The sequence below is a fragment of the Salminus brasiliensis genome, chromosome 8 (assembly GCF_030463535.1).
Source record: "Salminus brasiliensis chromosome 8, fSalBra1.hap2, whole genome shotgun sequence".
Lineage (NCBI taxonomy): Eukaryota > Metazoa > Chordata > Actinopteri > Characiformes > Bryconidae > Salminus > Salminus brasiliensis.
In genome coordinates, this window is record NC_132885.1 from 16804038 (window position 1) to 16828797 (window position 24760).

At 42.1% G+C, this 24760-nt stretch overlaps 1 protein-coding gene across 3 annotated transcripts in view; it reads left to right on the forward strand.

The window, feature by feature from the left end:
- The first annotated feature begins 522 nt into the window (after positions 1 to 522).
- The window catches only part of ppp1r9ala (protein phosphatase 1 regulatory subunit 9A-like A), a 30875-nt gene continuing 6637 nt past the window's right edge, over positions 523 to 24760 (forward strand). For all 3 annotated transcript variants that reach the window (XM_072685842.1, XM_072685843.1, XM_072685844.1), the window contains exons 1-15: positions 523 to 724; positions 1275 to 3309; positions 18715 to 18847; positions 18947 to 19067; positions 19939 to 20043; positions 20571 to 20700; positions 21491 to 21649; positions 21947 to 22000; positions 22120 to 22349; positions 22424 to 22520; positions 22876 to 22981; positions 23681 to 23832; positions 23935 to 24241; positions 24379 to 24430; positions 24637 to 24708. In XM_072685842.1, coding sequence (XP_072541943.1) covers positions 1447 to 3309; positions 18715 to 18847; positions 18947 to 19067; positions 19939 to 20043; positions 20571 to 20700; positions 21491 to 21649; positions 21947 to 22000; positions 22120 to 22349; positions 22424 to 22520; positions 22876 to 22981; positions 23681 to 23832; positions 23935 to 24241; positions 24379 to 24430; positions 24637 to 24708 — 3581 coding nt within the window. In that variant the 5' untranslated portion in view covers positions 523 to 724; positions 1275 to 1446. The remainder of the gene's footprint in view (positions 725 to 1274; positions 3310 to 18714; positions 18848 to 18946; positions 19068 to 19938; positions 20044 to 20570; positions 20701 to 21490; positions 21650 to 21946; positions 22001 to 22119; positions 22350 to 22423; positions 22521 to 22875; positions 22982 to 23680; positions 23833 to 23934; positions 24242 to 24378; positions 24431 to 24636; positions 24709 to 24760) is intronic.

Here is a 24760-nt window from a genome sequence, read left to right on the forward strand (position 1 = left end):
GAATCTGTCACTACTGATATATTTTGTCTTTGATAACAAGTATTAAGTATTGTAATAAATATTGTGTATCATGAAAATGTCTTTAAATATCGTGACATAGTATTTTTATTCTTTTCGTCCAGCCATACATATATGTACTACTATCAACCTACTCAAGCTCGTGTTTCAGAACTTTTGGAGGGCCGACCAGAAAAAGTAAGTCTAACTGAAAAAAGCTCAAACTGCTGTTTGAGGGTCAGGTAGCCCTTCCTTTACTTCTTTTTTACTTTGTAAAGAAAGACTGTAAGCCAGAGCCTCTGGAGATGAGAGAAAGGGAAGGTATGAGTCTCTAACCGCTGCTGTGAAACCCCAAAAGCATTCGTCTCTTTTCCTTTTCCAGAGATGGCGTTGCTGAGGAGGTCTGTCGGAATGAGAGGGTTTTTTTTTTTCCCACGCCATTCCTGGGCCTCCCCTCTGTCTGCTGGCCTGCGCGCTCCCGCGCTCGCTCGCGCGCGCCCTCAGGAAGGGGGTTGGGATTTAGCAGCCGAGGAATGCGCTCGTGCGCGCGCGCGCGCTCCCCACACGGGAACGAGCGGTGGCGCGACAGGTCTGTGTGAGTTTTCATCAAGGAGAGCGAGGGAAGCGCGGCAGAGGGGGAAGCACGATGGCGGAGGAGAAATGACAAGTTTGCTCTGCTATGACTGACGAAGCGGACCGGCTCGGTAACCATGGCACTCGGGTGAAGGTAGGAGCTCAGGCCCGTGTGGCGGCTGGAGGGTCCCGTCTTTAGCTATACTTCCATACTCGCGTTCAGAGAAACTTCCTTCGACTCTTCGTACCGGCTAACCCGCGAACAGAGACCGCGGAGGAGCCGTTTAAGGCGGGGAAAAGCTCTTTGTTGGATGTTTGACTTGTCAGAAGTTGACGAGGCTGCCTCTCGGTGAGGGCTCGCGCTGATTTCGGCCGTTTTTGATCTCGAGCGATCTGCCTAATCTTCTCTAAACACACTTTGTCGTTAAAGAATAACCTACGTTCACTACCTGAGGTACAACTAGTCGAGTTTGGTCTAAATATGAGTGTATGGGGTGTTTTAACGCCTCACCTAGAGAGGTCCTGCTTGCTGTAAGGCTGTAGGTAACGAACTTAGCTAGCATAGCCAGAGTTTAGCCTAACTGAAGTGGTCCGGGCTCACAGTGTGGAGAACACACACACACACACACACACACACACACACATATATGCGCGTCATACGAGCCTGTTCCCCCATCTAGATCCAGTTTTTCTTTCTTTTGCAGATGTCTGCCGTCTGCTTGGCTTGAAGGAATGAGTCGGAGCAACCCTGCAGTGCTTATGGCTTCGTGCGAGTAGATAAAGGACCTCGGCTACTCATTGACTGCAGATCCGGAGATCCGGATTTGGAACTAGCCCCGTTTTTAAACCCTCCACTGACTGAGAGCGTGAGTGAAAATGATCAAGGCTGAGAGCAAAGGCGAGAGGACTTTGAGGAGTGCCTCTCCGCATAGAAATGCCTACAAGTCCGACTTCCACACCATTAAGTGCTCCTTTGATGGGCCGAAGTCCGACAGCTCCTCCAAGTCATATGCTAATGGCTCCAGCGACCCCCGGGAGGACACGAGGGGGAGACCGTTTGGCAACCGGGTGAACAAGATAAAGAACATTTTCTTGCAGATGGACAGCCAGCAGCAGCAGCAGCAGCAACAGCAGGAGATTCTGGAGGTAAAGCCGGCTCTAAAAACGGAAACGTCTCCAGTCTCATCACAGCCAAAATTCCCTGTGGGCTCCCAAAAAAGTAGCCTAAGTAGCCCCCTCAGCCCCACTGGCCTGGAGCCACCAAGTGCAGACAGGACCCCGAAAGGGGAGGATGGCGAAATAGACAAAGCAGCTTTGGCAGAGAAGTTCTCAGTGACTAGAAAACTCTTTGAGCGAGGGATAAAGGAACAGCCTGCTGTAGAGAGGCCAGCCCCGGGCAGGGCCTCCGGCCGGGTGTCCCAAGGGAACGTGTGTGAAGAGAGGAGAGCAGGCAGGAGACCCGCTGGGACTTCCGAAAATAGCAACAACATTATCAAAACAGAGCGGAGCCCTACCTCACCGGATAGGAGGGTGTCAGAGGAGAGGAAGGATGGTGAGGACTCAAAGACGGTCAATAGATTATTAAACGCAGGTCCCATTTCCAGACGACTGGAGAACTTCATGGCAGATAGCGATCACGAAGAGGTGGTTAGAGCATCGGCTAAAAGTCCAGAGAAGGCATGTAGCCCTGCAGAACAAGCAATGCCCACATCTCCAGTGTGTGACGATGCTGTCAAACAAGCTTCAAATTTTAGTGACCACTTACAAAAACCGACCTCACCTAATAACGACTCCAAACCACTCAACTCTCCTAAATCACCCTCACCAGCTGCTGACTTCACATTCAAATCCAGCTCACCTGTCTCCCAGTCACCCTACAAACCCACCTCACCTACGGCCAAAGGCAATGACGAGCCCCTTTCGCCCACTCCTTCAAGCCCATTCAAACGCTCATCTTCTTCAAGTGATGGTATTACTGTGTCTTGCACTGGTAGTGAGGAATCCAAACCTGCCAGTCCTTCTCCTAGAGAGCAAAAGCCTTCTCCATTCGTCAGCAGTTTTTATAACAAGGTCAGGAGCCCAGAGATGGCAAAAACAGACTCTGACCTGGTGCGTACTCCATCCAAGGACCAGCTACCTCCCCAAGCTTCACCGTCCTTGGATCCTGCTGGGGTAGGGGTGGTCCGAGCAGAGCTGGTGGTGGTCCAGAATGAGTCGTCAGAAAGTGAGAATGACGACGAGAATGCAGATAACAATGTATTTGAAGAGGTGAAGCTGAAACGAGACCTAAGTGTTGAATCAACCAAAGGTGGCCTGACTGGAGCGCCTTCAATTCAGTCACCTCAAGAAGACCTACAGAAGGTCACAGAGGTCAAGCAGCAGGAGGCCAACGTGTGGCAGGCACCAGAACAACATGCAGAGGAACAAGAAGAGGAGCCAGCAGAAAAGGAGAATATCAAACATTGTGATGAAGATGAGGAGGAAGACGAGAGTGAACAAGATCAGGATGAGTCTGGGAAATCATCTCCAGTGTTTTATAGTTTTGAGAATGCAGCTTTTGTGGATGATAAGGAGACAGAAGCTGTTGAGAACGAGGAGGAAGAGCAGAAGGAGGTAGATGATTATGAGGATGAGGAAGAGGATCAGTCCTGTGAGGAGTATGATGAAGTTGCTGGTCTGTCAGAGGATGAAGAACGTACATCCAGGAGGAAGATCCGCTTCTCTACTGCACCAATTCGGGTAAGCATGATGGAGAGCTTACAGACACATGGTTAAATTAGCATAGCATGTTGTTCATCTGTTGCCAGGACGTGGCAGACTGCTTTGATTAGACAATAGCATGTGCTTTCTTTTAGAGGTGTTTGTTGAAAATGCTGGTGTTATGGTGTTGCAGCAGTCAGGAACATTGCTGTCTGGATTTGGAGATAAGCTTTGGGATCGTTTCTGAAATTCTCTCCCTCTTTCTATCCGTCATGGAGACCTGTCTCTGTCTGGTAGTGTCAGTCACATCACTGTGGCGTTGACCATTGAGCCTGTTGAATAGAGGATGCTTTGTGGTTGGTGTAGTAGGATTAGGGTTGTTATGGTACTGGACGCTTAATTTTCATACTGATACCAAGTGTAGAGTCTCAATTCTGGGAAGCGAACAATATTGTGGCAAAACATCAATCTTTATCTGATCAACCGGGCTGATTCCTGGACATTGATTAAGCCTAGTCTTGGACTAAATTGCAGTGCCATTGGTGAATTTCTCTTGAAAATTGTTTGGGTCTGGGAAAAATGGCTCCATGTATATTTTGGATTGCAGAGAGGAAAATGTTCATTTTAAGTTAAAATAAGTTTAATAATAGTGAATAATGAGAATTTAGTACATGGAAGCAACACACTCTTAAACGTGAAGGGGCTAAAGTGGGTTCTTTGAGCAATGCCATAGAAGAACGATTTCAGGTTTCTTAAAGAAGAGCTACACAATGTCGTTTTAGGATTGTCGTTGCAATATAGCCATGTGCCAATTTTACTAACTGTTACAAGTTTTTGCAAAAGGAAAATTTGCATCGTTTTCATTACCTATACCACAGGCAGATTAGATCGCCCAATAAAATTTACTCCACTTTTTGGATACACAGAGTGCTTGTTTGCTGTGACAGTTTCTAATCATTGACCTCTGGCAAAAATGTCTTTGTCTTTCTTTGTTTCTTTCTTTCTTTAGTTTTTGTTTTTGTTCCAATATCATGCAGCCATAATTTTTGTACAAGACATGTGATTGTGCAATCAGTTAAGAATCTGTGTGCACATATATATATATTTGTTTATTTCTTTAAGCCTGTAAAATATTTTTCACACATGCCTTTTTTTTAACCAAAACAGAGCTGTAAAATGGGTTAATTCCAAAATTCTAAACTTTTATACCCCCCCCAAAATTACCCCCCCATTTACCCACTAGTGGAAGCTCTGCTAGCCCCATTTTAAAAGCTGGAGACAGCACAAAAACACATTTTGTACGGCTCTGATTAGGATGGAGTTCAACAAGGAAACATTTAGTAAGGCTTGAACATAACATCAGTCTCTCAGTCCATTTATAAACTCTCCTGTCTTTACGTTACCCACGTTCATCATGAACGTGATGTTTGGACACAGAGTAAACAGCATGTGCCAAAATAATCAGAGTGAAGCATATGGTCCTGGTTCAGTTCACTGCACTGCTTATTCATACATAGCCTGGCTGTTTAATTCTCCTTAATACTGCTGAATATTTCCTGTCTGTTTGTCCTCTGAGTGAATACCTGCCTGCTCACTCAGATGCCTTTGCTATTGCATTTCTTTCACACTTTGGCAGTTAATGATCAACTCACATTTCTGTTTGTTCTCAACTGTTTGAGGAATTAGTGGAGGCAAGAGCAGCAGCAGGCATGTGGTGCCAAACTGCAAGCAGGTACCTGTACCTGTGGATGGCATTCCACAGTACAAACAGGTGTGGTAAAAGTGTGTGTCTCTGTGCATGCAGGGAGTTAAGAGGGTGTCTCACTCACTATCTCTCCTTCTTATCTTCACTGGAACAGAAATATGAAAAACACCTCTCTTTGTGTGCTGTGTTGTTATTAGGCAGGCTGCAGGTTTGTAGTGAATGTTTGTTCAGACAGAAAGACGTTCAAACAAGTTCAACCTTGTCTGTCAAAATATATCCCTAAATTCAGTCATGTCCAGTTCCTTACATCCATTTAACATAGCATAATCTCATGTTATGTGCACTGTTAACACAGTCTGTCAGGGTGTGACAGCAGAAAACTACTCTGCGATTTGGTTATTGTTTCTATGTGTTTATGGAGTGTCTGAGCTTGGTTGGTGCCCCAGTCTCATCCCCACAGGGAGTCTGAGAGGGGTCGGAGGCTGATCTGAGGTCAGCTCAGACCGACCGCAGTTCTTCCTTTCTACAAGGGCTTCTGACATTCTGCTGTGAATCTTTGAGAAATCGCAGTGTGTGCTAACAGGGCGAGGTTTAAAGTGGGCTCTGCCTGACTCCCCATAATGAATATCTTACTCACGGTGATGAAATACATCTGTTGCATTCCCTCTCTCCCTCATTGTGAAACTGGGAGTGTGGGCAGACTCATTGTAAACATAAGATCTTGTCCCAGCATGACAGAGTTTTTGTGTCAGACAGCCGGATTGCACCTTAGATTCTTGTGCCTTAGAGTCTTAGATTGCTAAAGCTGTGTTTCATAGTTGGGTGTTTGCACAGACCAGCTTTAGTGGTAATCTAACGAGTACATCCTTAATGCATTGTGTGTTTTTAGGCTGTCTCATAAACAAGTATTGTCTGCCCTTTTCCACTTTTTGACATACAAATCTGGCAGTTGTTCTGTGCATTGTCAAATTCCATTGTAAATGGACCAATAAAAAAAACATTCTTGGGATATTTAATTTTTTTATTTTTTACATTTTGGAGAAGTTTTTTTTTTTTTTTTGTGTGGCGGTGATGAAATACATATTTAGTGCAGAATGAGATTATAAATGTTGTCTGCGCTAGTACTGATGCCATAAGCCCAAAGGCCCAAATAAAATGTAAAATAATCTTTACAATCCAACTGTTTTAGCCATTACCGTTAGAGCAGGTGGCCGTTATAAGGCTTGTTCTCCTCCCCTTTCAGCTCAGATGAGGAAATATGGAAAAAGTGTAGTTGTGATGTTTTTCCTCCATCGCTGGGAAGAACCGATCTTCCTCTTACCTATCCTAACTGTCGGGGTGAGAGGGCTGTTATTAGAGCTGCAAAATATATCATTTTAGCATAGTCATCTCAATGTGTGTGTGTGCGCATAATAGTCGCATCGTGTGACCTTCATTGTCCTGTAAGGCAAATCCAGCAGAACATCAAAATACTGCAATGTCAGTTCTTTCCAGTATTGTGCAGCCCTAGTCGTTATAATAAGCTTAAGGCTGCTATAGAATACATTTCTTCAGCATTTTAAGCTGTATGTTTGATGTATAAGTATTAAGCATGTGAGACACCCATTTAAAACTGTATGTTGAAACACACTGATTTCTCCTTTAATTATACTTTTATTAATAATTTGATGTGCTCTGCTCTGATTGGCTCCTTCAGTAAATGTTACACTCACTCTTTCAGTGCTCAAGGTTAAGTAGTTAAGCGTTCAACACTGGCTGTGGGAGAGGAAATAGTTTACTGTGGGGTTTAGATGGCGATGCTTTTGTTACTGGCTCTCAGAGCAACATTAGAGGGTTGGGGGAATGGCTACTGTAAGATCCTCATAGGAGAAGAAAAGCTCTATTGTGAAGCACTGTAGAGTTTGGCTTAGAATAATTCTCTAGTAGTCAGTTCAAATACTCATAATTGAATCAAATAATGATTTGAAGATGTCCAGGCCTGTAGAATGTACCAACCAAGGTGCTCACCAGTGCCCCCTGTGATCACATGATGCTCCTCTTTCGCAAGTGTGGATCAGACCATACTTTCATAAAGGCGGTTACATATGTTCCACTGTGATTGTCGCATAGCTCAAACCCAAGATGTCTCTCAAAAGGCCAAGTGTGTATAGCATCATTCGTCTTTTTACCCATTTAGATTTTATGAGCAGACGTGTAACATACCTGAAAAGGGAGAAGGATATAAGTTGAATCCAGTCAAGTATGTTCCCAGCTTTGGTTATGTATGTATGTAAGGATTAAACAAAGGTCCGAGAATTCACCAGCAACTGTTAAGCTCAGCATGGTGGCAAACTGTGATTACTCGCGTTCAATCACTAGTGAAGTACAGTTGAGGGGTCTTGCCCAGTAATAGCACGTGTAACACTTGTTCACCCTTTGGCGATGTCACAAAAGTGTGCAGTTCTAGGAAGACCTTAGCTTTGGGGAAGAATTGGAACACAGCCCCTCTCATGCTCTTTTTCTGTGAGACACGCCGGGAGGGAAAAATGTCCTGTGTTAATATTACTGTGTGAGTGTGCAGCGTCTTAAATATAGACTCCACAAATAGCTGTGAGTGTTCCTTACATGATGATTTGAACATGTGTTGACTACACACTACTGTATTTTTAAAGTCGTGATAAACAGGTCTCGGTCCTTTTACACTTTTGTCCTACTCTGCTCTTCTTTCCTGCTGTCATTTTGTGGGTTCTGTACACTTTCTATTATAATCTTGGCGTATTAACAGTCTGTTCACAGCACAAGCAACAAAAATGTTTAAAGGATTCATACACCGCATCACACCCTGCTGTGAATGAAGCAGTGTTTGCGACCCCAGAGTGCCCATACTACCACCTGTCCACCGCTGAAAGCGCATACAAATGAACCGTACCTAAAATAGAACACTTTGGCTGCAGTGAGTAACGGATATGTTGAGCAGGGTGGTCAATCCTTTGCATGCCACTGTAAAGAGTGTGTATAGCCACTGTAAAGAGTCTGTGTATGTACATACACATGACAATTCTCATCCACTTTCAGATGTGGACCTTTTTAAAATGTATATTTAGGAAAGTAGCAGGCTGCGTAAGGTGTGTTCTTCCTGTTTAGAGAAACCCTGCATGATCTTTATTTGGCTAACCTGTGGGCCAGGCTATTGTTTTGTGTGTGTGTGTGTGTGTGTGTGTGTGTGTGTGTGTGTGTGTGTGTGTGTGTGTGTGTGTGTGTGTGTGTGCGCGCGCTGCATGCCAGACTACTTCATTATAGTGGAACTCAAAATGGCAGAACTGCACCTGCTGCTATTCCTAACTCCACCCACTTAATCAACTCCAGGAAGTTTGCTAGCCTCTCCCTGAAGCCACATAAAAGCCTTGCCTCGCTCACACACATACACTCGCACAAAACATAGGCGTTGACACAGTGGACACTCTCATGCAGAGTTTAAGGAATATGTCACTATGTTTGCTCAGGCTGGAGGCAGGCCAGCAGTAGCTTAGATCTACTGATGGCTAAATAGGCAGTTGTGTTGGTGGCCTCTGAGCTCAGTGTGATCAGCACTGCTGATCTTAATAACTAGTTTATGCTTCTGCTGAAAGTGATCCAGGTCAGGGTTTCCCTATTCTTGCTCTTGCTCTTAACACACCTGACTCATCTCATTAGCTAACTGCCAAGTCCTTTTAGGAGTTGAAGATTAGTGTGTTGAAGCAGAGGAAACAGGAAAATTGGGAGTGCGGGGGAACTCCGGGAAACACTGATTCAGGAAGGTAACTCTGAGATACCACTGTTGAGGTTGGAGAACTGCAGACTGCAGTAGTCTGCAGGAACTGGAAGGCACTCCGTGTGTCTGTGTCCCTGTGGACCCCTTGCAGATTAATTCTGCTCGGTTACTGCGAGGATACACTCTTCCTGTGCAGTGAATACCCTCCCTTGTCCCCACTGTACTGCACTCAGTAGAAACCGGAGCGTTTGGTTCTTCTTGTTATGGATGCACTAATGTGAATAACCAATTAACACCTTAAGCAACATCATTGGAATGTGTAGCTGGTGATTACACACAGTGTTGGCTATGTTGTGGTGTTTTTTGTTTTTTATTTTGATTTTGTGATTTTATTATTTTATTTTATTTATTTCCCTTTTCCACCCCTCACACTTTCTCTCTTCCCCTCCCTCCCCCACATCTTTCCAGTAAAAGTGAGAAACAGAAATTGGGCACCAGCCCTGACTGTTCCAGTTTGTCTCTGATGTTGTCTTTTCCATTTCCCTATCTCTGCCTGTCCTGTGGAATGTGTTCAAACCCTCCACCCTCTCTTTCGCTCGCTCTCGCCCGCTCAGTCCCTCTGCTGTCTGCTCTCTGCCCAGACTCTGGGTCAGAGCCAAACACCTGGACCTAGTGCGGGAGGTGGCAGCATGAATACTAATTCTCATCTTTGTGTTTTCACTTTATCATTTCTTAATATTATCTCCACTGCTGTATGGTTTTTGGTCCACAGCAGTAGTTTGCAGAAAGTGTAAGGTGTTAGATATTGCTTTAATTTGTGCAGCATAAACAGTTTGAAAAAAATCTTCCCACAGTCAGGAAGTGTAATCTGCTAAGGACACATACACATGCATTTCTGGACAAGCTGAGAACTACACACAAAATGTAAGAAGCTTGTGTACTGATGCAGTAAAGTAATTTTATCAGAGTTATTGAACAATAAAGTGTCCGACACACTTCACCAAAGTTACGTAATACAGCAGCGGGCCGAGACCGGAGTGGGGAATGATCGAGACGCTACTCTCCAGGTCAGTTGAGCGTCTCAGTGACTTTGAAGCTGATATTTAAAGGTAAAAATACTACATAATGTTGCTTTAATGGAAATGCAAAGAGGGATTATTTAGTGTGGTTATTCTAAATGCATTAAAACTGGGAGGTAGAGAAATGTATGCTAGGGAAAGACCTGCTGTGTACTGTGAAGCCTGTGTAATGTGAGAAGGAAATGTGTGTCAAACCCAGCAATGATCTCTGCAGGATGAGGGTGGAGGACACAGCAAACCAACCAGACCTGAAAACCTGTGAAGCTCTGGCTATCTATTTAACAGGAGATCAGCTACAGTCTCTGGTTGTGTTGTTGATCGTGGAACACACTGTAAATCTCACTGTTAAAACTAGAATTATAAGAAATATGAAGTAATGGTTGTGAAGAAGAGCTCACTTTTCCTTGGGAATATTTAGGAAAAGTACAGTATGACTCACTCTGAACTCTGTGTGCACGTGTGTGTGTGTGTACACACGCAGTCATGTAAAAGAGGACAACCAGTGAAAATCTTGCCACAGTCTATGTCAAAATGCATACCATCAGAAAGAGACTGGACAGGTTTGGTTTTTATGGGAGGTGTGCATGGAGGGAGATGCACTTTACACTTAATATACTGTAAAAACATGACCATGAAGATGCCAGTTCCTGTTTATTTATTGGTAAATGTGATGAGAGCTGCCTTTATGTCCCCAGGATTGTTGGACACTTCACTTATCTTAAATTTTGCCTTCGGGCTGCTAGGACCACCTGACCTGCCCATGTTGGCAGTTGTTTCACAAATATTTCCTAAAAATAATTTGAGATCAATTAGGAATGTTAACTTTCAAATATTGTTATTATTCAAATACTGTTAACATTAAGTATCTATATGTTAAAAAAGTAAAAGGCTTTCATGGGATGTTCTGATTTTTTAATTAATTAATTAATTAATTAATTAATTAATTAATTTAATAACATGACTCTTATCTACACCATAATGGAGGGAGACTGGGTGATGCTGTATGGTCCAGTGTTCTCGTTCTCACTCTCTCACACTCTCTCTCTCTCACTCCCTCACAATCGCTCTCACTCTCTGGTGCACTATGCTGGTGTAATGGTTTGTTGTTTTTGTGGCAGAGAGCATGCTGCCAGCTCCCTGGATCTGGCTCTGTGTTTTGGAGCCACATTCACTGCTTAGTTTTACTCCCTTGCTGCAGAGCTACAGCTGTCTGTCTGTCTCTGTCTGTCTCTCTGTGTGAGATTTGTTTTAGTTGGATGTGTGTGTGTGGGAGGAACAGACCTTTTGTAGAGGATGCACGGTAATGTTGACTCACAGGGAGGGGTATAGATGTGTGTAGAGGGGTGGTGTTGTGGTGCAGTACAGTGGCTCTAGATCAGAACCAGATGGAACTATGGACTTTTAACCGCATCACACATCTCTATGTGCGACAGTCAGCATTCGGAACAACTAGGCGACCAATTGAAGCCTAATGTCAAACCTTAGGCCGTGCTACAGCTTATTCTCCTCTATAAAGAACTTATTTTTATTCAACTACAGGTTTATAGAGCTGTCTGTGTTACAGATAAGTCACCATACAGTAGTTAAAGCAATGAGAGATTCTGCTTCTTAGTCTTGGCAGGGTTACTGTATATAATTTAACTGTGGAACTGCATTTTGAGTCTGATTTGGTTGTGCAAGTTAAACATGTGCTCCCTCTCTGCCCAGTTCCACCGTGCTGTTTCGGTCTCTCTTTCAAAAGCCTTAGCTTAGGAACCACATTGTACAGTGTGAAAACTGCAGGTTATCTGCCTTTAAAAGGTTTAGAACGACTAGATGAAATCAGATATTTGTACAGTTGTACATTTGTTCATTGATTGAACATAATTTGTAGGACAAGGAAACTCTTAAACTGAATAATTGTCCTAGTTCCAGTCGTTGGTACCCTTGCCATAACAGTGCTGTCGCCATGTTTGACATCTGTCCATCTGTCTCTTGTTCCAGAATTAGGCAGGCCTAAACAATTGATCAGCAGGTTTTAAACAATACTGATAGCTGATCATGTAATATTTGTGAGGTAAGGATCAGATCATATTCTTGAGCATGCTGCAGTTCCTTATTGAACCGCTAGATAGGACTATGGAGGTTGCGTACGACTGCCGAAGCCAATTAGATCCAGTGTTCTGTGTGCTGTATTCGCAAGTCTGGTCTTTTTTTTTTTTTAAACCATCTTTGTCTCAAATGCAAGTATATGCAGAATGTGTTAAACTAGAATGTGTAAAAACCTTTAACAACAAGTAACCGGATACTCCTCTCAAGAGTCCACCCAGCCAATACAGTGAGTATCAGAACAAACACCTCTAACCACACAAACCGGCCCTTCTTTCTGTTTCTGTCTCCAGTCCAGTCTGCTCTATTCAAAGCTAGTTTAATAACAATTGAGGCTGCAGCAGATTCAGACTCTGTTGCAAAGTAGGTTCTTAAAAGTTTTTAAAGACCCAAGGCATCGAAAGTATGAGGGAACCTGAAATTTAGCACTAATGGAAAGGTGTTTGTACACTGGGCAAAGTTTAGAAGGCACACCAGAGCATCACGTGTGCTGACGTCACCATGCAGACTAAACACATTGTTTCAGTTTTCGAGTGGAGAATGTGCTCTCGCGCATGGCAGTTTCATCTGCAGTTACGTCACTTTCGTCTTGTGTCTGCAGTAGGTATGAACCAGCTCTTATTACCCAGTGGTAAAGCTTCGTAAATCAGCCAGGGTGTGTTTGTGGGCTTTGGGCTTGACTGGATATTAACCATTTAATGTGTAAACCTATGTTTACAGGTTTTTTTTTTTTTTTTTTAGGTTATCAACAAAATAATCAATAAATTAATCAATTTAAAAAATAGCTGTTAGTGGCAGCCCAACAAACGATTGAATTCATCTATATGGTATGCAGCCATTGAATACATTAAGTAGTTAAACTCGATTATTTTCAATTGCTGCTGAGCTGGTCCACCCAGATGTCATCTGATCTAGGCAATGTCATTACGTACTGTTCAGCTACTGCATTTATAGCCCCTTGCTGTAACTTCAGCTTACTCAGCACCTTATTTTAATACCTAGTTGACTGCTGCTTTCTGAGCAATGCTCCTTCCAAATGCCCCTCCCGTCCAAACTGCTTCCTTTCTGCCATTACTATGGCATGTCCGTGGTTACTCCGTAGAGGTATGTTTGCTCCGAAGCCTTCTAACTAAGCCAACTTTAGCAGCACCCTGAAGTGCAAAAGCCTCTTGCTTAGTAAAGATTAAAAAAATGTTTTTTTGTCCATTTCGTCTGAGACATTTGAATAACCAAAGTAGTTCAAATCATGTGGGTGACTTCAGCCAACAGCAGCTATGACATCAGGTGGAGGAGCTCAGCAGTTAGTCCACTACGGTCACCACAGCGTAGCTTTGTGGATGTGTTCCCTTTTTTTGCATGATTGGTAGATTTATGGCTTCACTAAATACAGTCCTGTCTGTAAGTATTTGTCATTTTGTCTCTGTACGCCACCTTGATGGAATTGAAATGAAGCAGTCAAGATGTGTATTGAAGTGTAGATCTTCAGCTTTAATTCACAAGCCTGTTTGAAGTCAGTTAGACCTAAATCTTGCATTAGCTGTTTAGAACTGAAGCCATTTTACATAGTACCTCAAGCCTTTCACTGTCTTAAAGTGAATTAAACAAACTAACAATTATAAATCTATGGATTATTTTTATTACTTTCTTGCAAAACCTTTGCAGTGAATGACCGCCTGATTCTGGGACCCATGAGCCTGACCAAGTTCTGAGTTTCCTCCCTGCCAGCCCTTTACTGCAGCCACCTTCAGTTACTGCTTAATTGTGGGTTTTTCTGCCTCAGTTTCTGCTTCAGTTAGTGAAAATCGTGCGGTCCAGTGACTAACTCTGACATTTAAGAATATTCCATTTCTTTGCCTAAAGAAGCTTTTGGCCCTTCAGAGTCAGCTTTGGAGCATTTGCCTGAGAATAAAGTAGAGCTCTATACATTTCAGAATTCATACTACTAATTTTGTCAGCCACTTTGCTGTGTTTCAGTTTCAGTTGTGAGCCATTCATGCCTATATGCTAACAGTGTCTCCATCGTGTTTGACAGGTGATTGGTTATGCTTTGTACCATGAACCCATCTTTTCATTCTTTTCATTCATACTCCAGTCAGTCTTTGTTTCTTCCATCCTTGTATCTTGTTCTACAGCTAGACAGGCTTTTTAGATGGGCTTTTTAGATGTTCGAGTGTTACCAGTTGTTTGCATCTTGAGGTAAATCCTCTGTATTTACGTTCATGAAGGCGTCTCTTGATGGTAGACTTCGACAACGATACGCCTACCTCTCTGAGAGTGTTCTTCACTTGATTAGATGTTCTAGTTTTTTTTCGTCACCAAGGAAAGAATTCACTCATGCTTGGAGTGACTAAATCAACAATGGGGTACATTCTGTTATCCAGGCCTTTTAGTGTGTTACATAATGTACTGCATTGCCAAATTGGCCCCTTCTATAAGTTTTATTACATTTGTTCATCTTCCTGTGTTTGCCATCCTGTAAATAAAATGTTCAATATAGCAGTGCTGTTTTTCTGGTGGATTCTATCCCCACTGATTTGGAAACCCGAAGACTAAATGTTAATTAATTAATTATAAAGAATTGTGAAACTTTTCCCTATGAATTCTGCCTGTTGTGGACTGCTTCAGCCATGATGCTGCCTTGTGTTAATTAGCGATGGAGTCTTTGATTAATATTAGCAAAGTCTCTCCATGGTCAGTCTGAGAGGAATGTGAAGCAAGGCTGTTTGCATATTCAGTGAGTGAGGTAATTCACCTGCACGTATAGAGAAGTCAAAACACAGAGAGAGCCAGGGCCTGCAGGAGCTGAAGAAAGGTGTGTGTGTTCGTGTGTGAGGAGAGTTCCGCTTGAAGGTAACTAGAGCTGGAGATAATTCTCTCTCTCTCTCTCTCTCTCTCTCTCTCTCTCTCTCTCTCTCTCTCTCTCTCTCTCTCTCTCTCTCTCTCTCTCTCTCTCTCTCTCTCTCTCTCGGTTGCTCTCCCTCACGCTCTTTTTTTCGTACAAAGGGACACATTTTTTTCTGTGAAGTCTGAGTCTCAACGATTAGGTTACAGAAAAGAAAAAGAACATTGTTCCAATTTACTGAAGTAGTCAATGGCAACAGGAAAGTCGGCTACAAAAAAAGAAAGGGAAGAAAGAAAAGGGGGAGTGGAGAGGAGAGGAGACAGGCCAAGCATAACCACTGTGGTACTGAGAGTTCAGCCAAGGCCTGGGAATCATCAAATGCTCATATGCTCTGCTGTTATATTTTCTACAGTTAATTAACAAGATTCCCATGATCTTGAGTCTTCACCCCTCTCTCCCTCACTTCTCTGACTCTCTTTCTAGTAGGACCTGACGGAGAATTTTGTCAGTCAAAACTGACAGAATTTGAAGGTCAAAACAGCATATTTTTGAGCATTTAAAAATCTGTACAAGAGAAATTGTGTATAATAAAAGATAGCAGACTGAATTAATTACTGACATATGATGTTAGGCTGCCATATGGAGATATTGAGACAGGCAGCACGCATGTATTCATCATGATTTTTTTAATATATACCCCCCCCTTTTAATCTTTAGTAAGTCTTATATTTATTAGATAAATAACACATTTAGAATTAGCCTGTCAATAGACTTACTGCCTGCATTAAATTCTGCCCAGATAATTGGAAATTGGTTTGCCGTGTTTGATGTTGTTGATTGATGAGAGAATTCTTGCATATTTTCTTTAGCTTCAGCAGTAACCCACCAGTGCATGCTATTACACAGATTTTCTTTAAGCAAGCGAGGAAATAAAATGTAATTCTTGTGCATTTTTGTAAGCTTTAGTTTGTTTTTTTTACTTTAAATTCTCGAAAGCTTGAAGAATCTCGGCCAACTGACTGGTCTCTGACTGATGAGTCGTGGACTTTCAGGGAGCAGCCCTATTTTTCAGTATGCTTTATTACTTAAGTTACCAGGCTTATTGGGTGTTTACCTCTGATGTTAAGTGAAATACCTCATGGTTAAATATCCTGTACAGAAGATGGTGTATGATGCATAATAATAAAGTGCGTGCATGTGCGTGTATACAGTAACAACAGGATATATTTTGTCCAAGGTCAGTAAACTGAACTGCTTTTCCAGTCTGAGGGAGGAGATGGACTGTCTGAAACTGCACTAAAAGGGCCTATATGACTGCCTTCCTCCCTGTACCACAGAAATGCTCAGGCCTACCAAGTGTCTCTGTCAGCCAGTGGATTAGTTATGCTCTTCATGAGAATTACTGTTGTTGGGAGTTTAGGCTTGTTAATAGGTGCTGATCTAGGACCAGTTCCACTGCTAAAATCATAGCCTTCAGTATTGTGGATGCAGATTAAGCCTTATCATTAGCAAGGAAATCACTCAGCATGGCCTGATTGCTGGACAATAAACTGGCCTCGGATCAGCAGCCAAGCGAGTTTAGTATGTAGACACACAAAGCTCTGTGTGTGAGCTTTCTTCTGCAAGATTGTCTTTGTGTGGGGGTGGCTTTGGTTCTCCGCAGCAGTAGGGATTAGATAGTAGGTAAAGGGTGGCACTGCACGCTGATCTAGAACCAGATTCTTTGACCGCTATAGTAATTATGAGCATTGTTAGCACCCAGGCATTGAACAGGTTTCAGGTCAGATGTTAAGCAACACTAAAAGGTGTGTGTGTGCATGCTCTAGCCTTGACATGCTTGAGGAGCTCTCCCTCTGGCTGTGTCTCAAACTAACAAACGCTGCCTACTCAGTGTTGTAAGGCAGGGAGGAAGCCAGTCATGTCTGAATCAAGGTGCAGTATTCTAGACTTCTTGGATGACATTTTATGGGGTGAAAAGATGCCAATGGCTAATGCTAACCCAGCTGAACACTAACAGCTAGCAGTGAGCCATCAAAGGAAGCAAAGTTTTAAGGCAGCTATCTTCAGTTTGGGACACAGCCTCTGACTGAATGGAAATGTTTACTGCATTACATCATTCTTAAAGCTTCCAAATGAGTCTACTAATCTCAATTCTTGCTTCCTTTCTCCGTTTCTTTCTCTTTTTCTGCTTTTCCACTAATTTCCACACACACACAAACACACACACACACACACACACACACACACTCACTCACTCTTTATTGCTCTTGTGCTCTTTGTAGTTTATGCTTAGGATGGGTTTAATCTAGTGTGGCGCATATTACTCAACAGCTGGAGATCGCTTGGAGAGCCGATCTTATTAGAAAAGGAGACGGAGAGACTGTGTGAATAAGCCAGAGAATAGGCAGTGGAGTCCTGGCAGAAACGTGTGCCTTGGCCTTGTAGTCAGACACAGGGTTGTTGGAGATCCGGGCTCATGATGCCGCTTTGATTTTAATTGCTGAAAACCGACAGGATCAGTTTGTCCAAAATATTTGTTTTTTGTTTCCCACCATCTTTCAAATACTGTGGGTTTTGAGAGCATGACGAGTAATGATGTGACACAATCCAACAACATATTTTGGAGTTGCAGATCACATTTCACCCCAAAACATCCCCTGTAATTTACTGAGAGGGTCTTGTTTATACACACAGTCCAAGGTATACAGGCTGCATGTGTGAGCCTCGAGTGGGTTTTCCATTCACCAAAAAAAAAAAGTACTAGGACAAGGTGGCGTTAGAGTAGCTCTAAAGCCAAATTGTGAAAGAGTGATGGAAAAGGGTTTTATGGATAAACGATGCCTTCTCAAACACCCCTATTACCCTATACTCCACAAAAGTATCCAGCTTGTAAAAAAGGATATGTAAAAATGGTGATTTTTCTGATCAGTTGGCACGGGAGGCTGATGACTTGCCTTATGGAAGGTCAGAGCAATGCACACAGGTTTTCGAAGGTGGCTTGCGACATTTTGAAATGCCGGTTTTAAACCTCATTTGAAGAATGGCTCTGCACTGCTTTTCCAGAATTTTCTGGTGCGTTTGCGCTCCCGGATGTATGCTGGACGTTGTTGCAGTGCAATAGAGATTTTAGCCCTTATTAGGTGGGCCACTGCTTGTCTTGCCCAGTCTCTGAACTGCAAACATGGCCATAAAGTGCCTATAAAAAGTGTTTACCCCTTGGATGTTTTCCTCTTTTATTGGTTTATGAATGGAATCATATTGTGTATAACGTGCAAAAAATAAGCAAAATAGCTAGCCTCACTGTAAAATTAATGCTTCTTTGCATAACTATAGTGGATGAAAACATTTTCTTTTTTTTTGATGAAAACTTTTTTCCCTGTTTTTTTTTTGGTTTTTTTGTTTGTTTTTTTTTCCTGCCAAAATTTCAGAATTGTGTATAACGTTTTTATAAAACATTTGAGTGGAAACCCATTTATCCTCCCTTTTTTACCCTTTTTTCTTGGCTATGATCCAGTTAGCACCTTTATCTGTTTGGACTTTAAGCCTGCAACACTTATTTTTTGTCACATTTTTCTGTCACTCATGTGAAGTCAGAATATTACTGCCTCTCCAGCAGTTCTGTTTTCAGGAATGCTGTCTACTATTAACATCACTGACAGTTGTGAACAGTAGCTCTTTTGAGTGCATTAAAACGGCTCTTTACACAACCAGCCTTGGTTACTTTATGAATGAGATTATATATATGAGATTATAGAGTGATTATAGGTTTGTCAATTTAGATTTCATTAAGTGTCCTGTGTTCATGTAATAAATTGAGTTATGTGATCATCATTCTCCAGTATTAAAGACAAACTTATTATTAAACCTGGACTTCGATGAGTAACTACTTCTCATGATCTTAACAATTGAGCAATAGATAAACAGGTCTTTAAGATAATTGGATTTGTGGTAGGAGTTTCCTCCAGTCAGTGGGTCTCATATTAGTGTCTGTCTTATCCAGGTATTTAGCACATACTCAAATGAGGACTATGACCGGCGAAATGACGAAGTGGACCCTGTGGCAGCATCTGCCGAATATGAGCTGGAAAAGCGTGTGGAAAAGATGGATGTCTTTCCAGTGGAGATGGAGAAAGGTAGGTCATGCTCATAACTTAATTAAGCCATATATTACAAGTACTTTGGGACTTCAGGAGAAAAGCCAGGACTGAGGTACTCTTTCCCATCTGCTGTAGGTGACCATGGACTGGGCATCAGCATAATAGGGATGGGAGTGGGGGCTGACCAGGGCCTAGAGAAGCTTGGCATCTTTGTGAAGACCATCACAGAGGGGGGTGCTGCAGAGAGAGATGGCAGGTAAGATGACCTGGGCACAAAATGGTGAACTGGAGGTTAGTTTTTTAACTTTCATGATTTGATAAAACCAATACAGGTAAATAAATGGCCCATAACTGATCTCAGACCAGACGTTGGTCTCACTAGCCCCATCTACACTCGTTTTTCTCATTGTTTGGACAAGCAAAAAGCAGCTTAGTGGAATTAATGGCTTTTACTTGTTCATTACACTGTGACCGAATGTACTGCCCTCAAGCTCAATCAGGAATTTGTGTGACAATGGAAAATAAAAACCCTCGGGTAGATTTCTTTTTTTGATAAAGCGTTTTTTTTCCTGGTACAAATTGGGTTTTTAGTCTGTGTGTGTGTTTGTTGCTCAAACAGTAGCTCTTTCAATAACACAGAGAATCGTGTTGTTCTAAAGACCTAAATACAGTGTGAAGCTAATTCATTTTTTATATTGGGCATTATGCTGCTGCTTGAGATAAATTTTTGTTAGATGTTTGTGGCCCCTGCTAGACTGGCATACTCATGCAAGTGTTTTTTGGCCATTTTTGCGTTCTTGTGTGCAATGGGACCCCCATCTTTCAAAGATCTTTAGAGTTATGGGGACAGGACCTAAGACCCATTTAATCTAATGGGCTCATCTCTTACACCTTTCATAACTGCCAGAGCCACATAAATGCTTTCTTCTGCTTTTCAGGGAATTAAGTACAGGTTCTACTCTGTTATTAAACATCTCAAACAGGGGTGTTTGTTATGTTTGTTACAGATTATATGTAAATGGGAAGCTCTGTGATCCAGTACATAAATATTTATTGACATGCCCATTTTCTGTGATGTATTACTAGAATGGAAGTGTTTACTGATGGGGTGTTTATCTTTTGTCCAGGATACAAGTAAATGACCAGATAGTAGAAGTAGATGGCATCAGTCTGGTGGGAGTGACACAGCTGTTTGCTGCTACAGTCCTCAAGAACACCAAAGGAACTGTCCAGTAAGTTCTCATTTCTATAGACTTCCATATGAGCTCCATACATTAACCCCAGGCAATCATTATGTGTAGCGCAACAGCAGTGCCTGGGAGAAAAATGGACGAGTCTAGCAGAGATGCTTTTAATACTGATTACCTTATGTGTTTGTAGTTTTTGATAATAGTATAGATATATAGTTTAATGGTTGTTCATGCAGTCTCATGCTGGCTCTGTAATTCATAGAGCTTTGGTGGGTCTGTTAATGGTTGACCACAGGCTAATGAATGACAAACTTGCACAGTGCAGGATCACTATTAAAAAAAAATCTTACTTGCTCTATTGTCATGTTGAGTTTACAGTTCTCCTACAGACTGTGATGTAGCATTATAGACCTGTACTGATACACATACACACTCCTTAAACTTACTCAGACATTACTGTAAAAGTGAGACACCTTTTAGGAGTGAGTAGCCCTGGGGTTCAAGCTGATAAGTGAAGGTCAGCCAAACCCACTTCCTCTCTACTAACCTATGAATTTTGCCTTGTGCAGCTTCCTGATTGGGCGGGAGAAGCCAGGGACTCAGAGCGAGGTGGCGCGGCTGATCAGTGAGACTTTGGAGCAGGAGAGGCACCAGCAGCAGCAGAGAATGGAGGATCCGTATGAACAGTCTACAGAGGAGGTGAGTCAGTAGACTTTAGCTCCATGCAAACACCCTCTGAGTAACCTTAAAGCTGTCTGGACTAGAGTTCAGAGCAGTACCAATGCACAGACTAGGTTGGAGTTCAGAAAGCCCAGTTTGTTGAGGCTTTGGGCTGAAGAGCCAAAGTATCTTCATAGACATGACATTATTGCCTGCTGCCACACTTAGGCTGTGTGTTTAACTTACTAATTTCCTGTGCTGTATTCGAGAACTTGAAAGTAGAACTATATATGATTCATATGGGTGCGTGATGTTTTTTTTGTTTGTTTTTTTTGCATACTGCAATGTATTTGAATGGGGAATGACTGGACTAGGTGAACAGGCCTTCTGTTGTGTAAATATGGCTGGACTGACATTGCTGTCCCCACTGTAGTCATCTGCATTATGCAAAACACAAAGGCAGAAATGCATTCTGTCCTTTTTCCTTGAGCACTGGTGGTTACACTACACTAAAGCCCACTGTGCTCAGATATAAACTACTGTGGCCCTGTTTCCATTCACCCCCCACAGTCAGGCCTGATTGATTAACTTACAGGCATCCAATCCAAGAAATGACATTGAGGATTGATTGCAAAAAGTATATATTTGTAAACATTCTAGAGTTTTAATTGTTTTTCAGTGGATAACAGTGAATAAGTAAGTTGCTGATGCAGTGTGTAGGCCTTGTTTACCATTGGGAATGATGCATTTCCTGTCATGTGCTTTCCTTTGTCATTGTCTAAGACTACTCACAGTGATTCACTCAGTGAAGTCATCTCTGTTTTTTCAGGACGAGCACTACGAGGAGGAGGAGGAGGGGGAGGAAGAGGGAATCGTGAGCTCAAGTTTCGGAGGGAGGGTGAAGGAGGTGTTTGATTTACCGGAGAGCGAGGGAATGTTCCTGCCATCAAATATGGATGGCACTCAGCTCAGCTTCAAATTTAAAGAGGTATTAGAGAGACCAGACAGGCATTAGCACAATCTGCTTCATGTATTTAATAATAATGGCTTTGTTTAAACTCTGATGACAGTGAATATCTCTAAAGTATGTTTTATATATATATATATATATATATATATATATATATATATATATATATATATATATATATATATATATATATATATATATATATATATATATATATTGGGCTTGTTTATGTATTGAAGTGATATCTGAAGTTTAGATGTTTTGACTCATTTGAGTTATTAGTATTAAGTTTTACTGTACTTTCTCTTCCCCCAGCTCCAGATCAAACACAGCATAGCTGTGGCTGAACTAGACCAGATGAAAGAGAAGGTACTGTATGTCCGTACTGTCTGTTACATCAACCTAAGCTTCTTTATATGGTCTAAAGTGTAACAATACATACAATATATTGTAAAATGTAATATTATTAAATTAATTGTTTTTTTTAGCTGAGGGAGTCTGACAAAGCGCAGACAGCATGGGAGGCACGGGAGGCACAACTAGAGACCAGTTTAGAGGAGAACTCTGAAAGAATTGCGTACATGGAGAAGAACTGGCTGGATGCTCAGGCACTCTGCAAAGCCATCAACGAGCAGTTGAATGACACTCAGAACCAGTATGAGACTTTGGATAAGAAATACATCAAAGCCAAGAAATTGCTTAAAGAGTACCAGCAGAAGTGAGTACAAGCTTTGTTATAATGTAGATAAATCCAATGACATGGCTTATCTGACATTTTCCTCATTGCTGCAGAGAATTAGACTTCATGAAGAGGGAGGAAGAACTGAAGAAAACCCTGGAGGAGAAGGAGAGCTGGTACAAAACTCAGCTAGAGGATCTGCAGCAGAGAGTAAAGACACTTATTCTGTTTCTTCTGCATTTTTTCTGTATATTGTCAAGTTCCTTTTATTTATCTGTACTCCCTCACATAAGGCACTGAAATAGTGGCTTGCTTAATATTCCTTGTTTGACATGAACACCCCTCATGAAGGGAAAATGATCACTTCACATAAACTATTAGGGTGACAGTAGTCACTTGACCATTTCTGATATAACAATATAGGTTGACCTGTCAGTGGTTTATTGTTTAAGTGACCTTGTAAAATGAATCCTCACTTAACATTTAGTGTGAGGTTAGGGAAGTTAAAATGCACAGATAAAACTTTTTATCATGCTTATTTTATCATGCTGATTCTTGTTCATAGGTGGCAGCCTTGGAGTCCCATACCAAGCCACTGGACTCCACAGCAGAGAACAGCAATGAGGGACCTACAGGTTCAGAGAATAAGACTGCAGACTCACTTCTACCAGGTAAATTAGCCTGTTTACCACAGAAAAAGCCATTCCTGCTTTCAGTGTAAAACCTTTCTTATTGACATTGGCTGAATTTGATTCCTAAAATCAAGTATAATATAAATTTTTAGATGTACAGTGTAAGTCACAAAGACATGCTGGTATTTTCTTTCCCATTTTTTGCATATGTTGCCTATTTAGATTCTTATGAGTTAGACCATAAGACTTTAGAGTCTTATGGTTAATACAGAGCTGCTATGAACCTATTGATAAATGCATGGTGTGGATCTGTGAGTAATCTGCAGAGTCTCTCTGGTTAATCTTATTGGAACCCTGCAGCTGCCGTCTGCAAATATACTTAAGCTAGGATCACTGAGACGGCAGTCAAACTAATCCAAAGCCATACGTTGATCCTATCAGATGGATCCCCTCCTTTTAATATTGGTGTAGTTGTCACTAGTTGTCACTTCTGATGGTCATGTCATTAGTGCTGTTATTTTTATATTAACCAGATTTGACTAAACACAAGCTTCTTAATTACTCCTAAAAATGTGGATGTAGCACTAAAACAAAGTTAAGCTGAGCCCATGAGGACTACCAGCTGTCTCACAGTAGTAAACGGGCCTGTTGCAATTCTACTGACTTTAATTTATTCTACAAACAAATCATAGAATATTCTAAAAGGATTATGATGCGAAATATTGGTGGTGTTCTCAGATGCAGATTGGGGAGATGTAGTCCCTGAAACTGAGCTTTTGGACACCAGTGCCCATCGTGCCAAAGGCCAGCTAGCTCAGAAGGCCAAACGCCAGCCCCCATCACGTAGCAAACTTAAAGAGGCCATCAGCTCCCCAGGATGTGCACCTCAGGTCTGCATTGAACATTATCCGCATAAGAAATATATAGGATGCCATTTCCTGGCAAGTTCTGACCAAGTCCCTTTCTCTCTTGTGTACACTGTCTCTTTCTAGGTTGAAGATGGCGAGTGTCTGAGTCCTGAGGTTCCCCCACGTCGTAGGAGATCTATCCAGGAGTGTCTGTCTCTGCCGGTGTCCGTATCTTATCCAGCTAATGGGCAAAAGGAGGAGCCTAGCACTGCCCGGACTGTGGGCTGCTCCAAAAGCATAGTGGAGCTTTCTACCATACCCTCTTCCCATAGAGCTAGTGCAGACAGCACAGAAAGCCCCACCATCTCCCCACTCAAAGACTCCTCCCCCTCTGGATTTCTCAGAAACGTCAAGAAGAGAGAGTCCAAAGGAAAAAGCAAAGACATTAAAGGTAATGTGCTGTATTTATCAGATACTTGCTGTGATGCAAAGGGGTTTGTGCTAATGTTACTGTACGGTACTGTGTGGCAAAGATTAAATATTAAACATGGTACAGAAAGTGTCTTCATGCTTATTTTCATATTTTAGATGAGTCCGGTGATGGTGCAGGAAAATCCAAAAGACGGTTCCCAGACTTTGGGTGGGTGGATTAAATTTGTAATGCTCTCCTGTGTAATGGGTAACCTCGAAACAAAAAGGGTTCCACACAGGACTGAAAAGGGTTCTCATAAGGGTATCTCATAATTTTGGTGCTATATAGAATCAGTTTTATAAGCTTCTTTTTATGGTCTAAAGTGCTCCCCAGCTAGTACGCTCCCCATAACTCTAGAGTCTGTTCTTCTCCAGGGGCCTAAGGAAGTCTGGTGGAAAAGGGAAGAAACATGACAAAGAAGCTATGAGGGCATCACTAGACAGCAGGTAAATGCTGGATAATATAAAGCTTTAGACAAGTTTCTGTCTATTTTTTTAA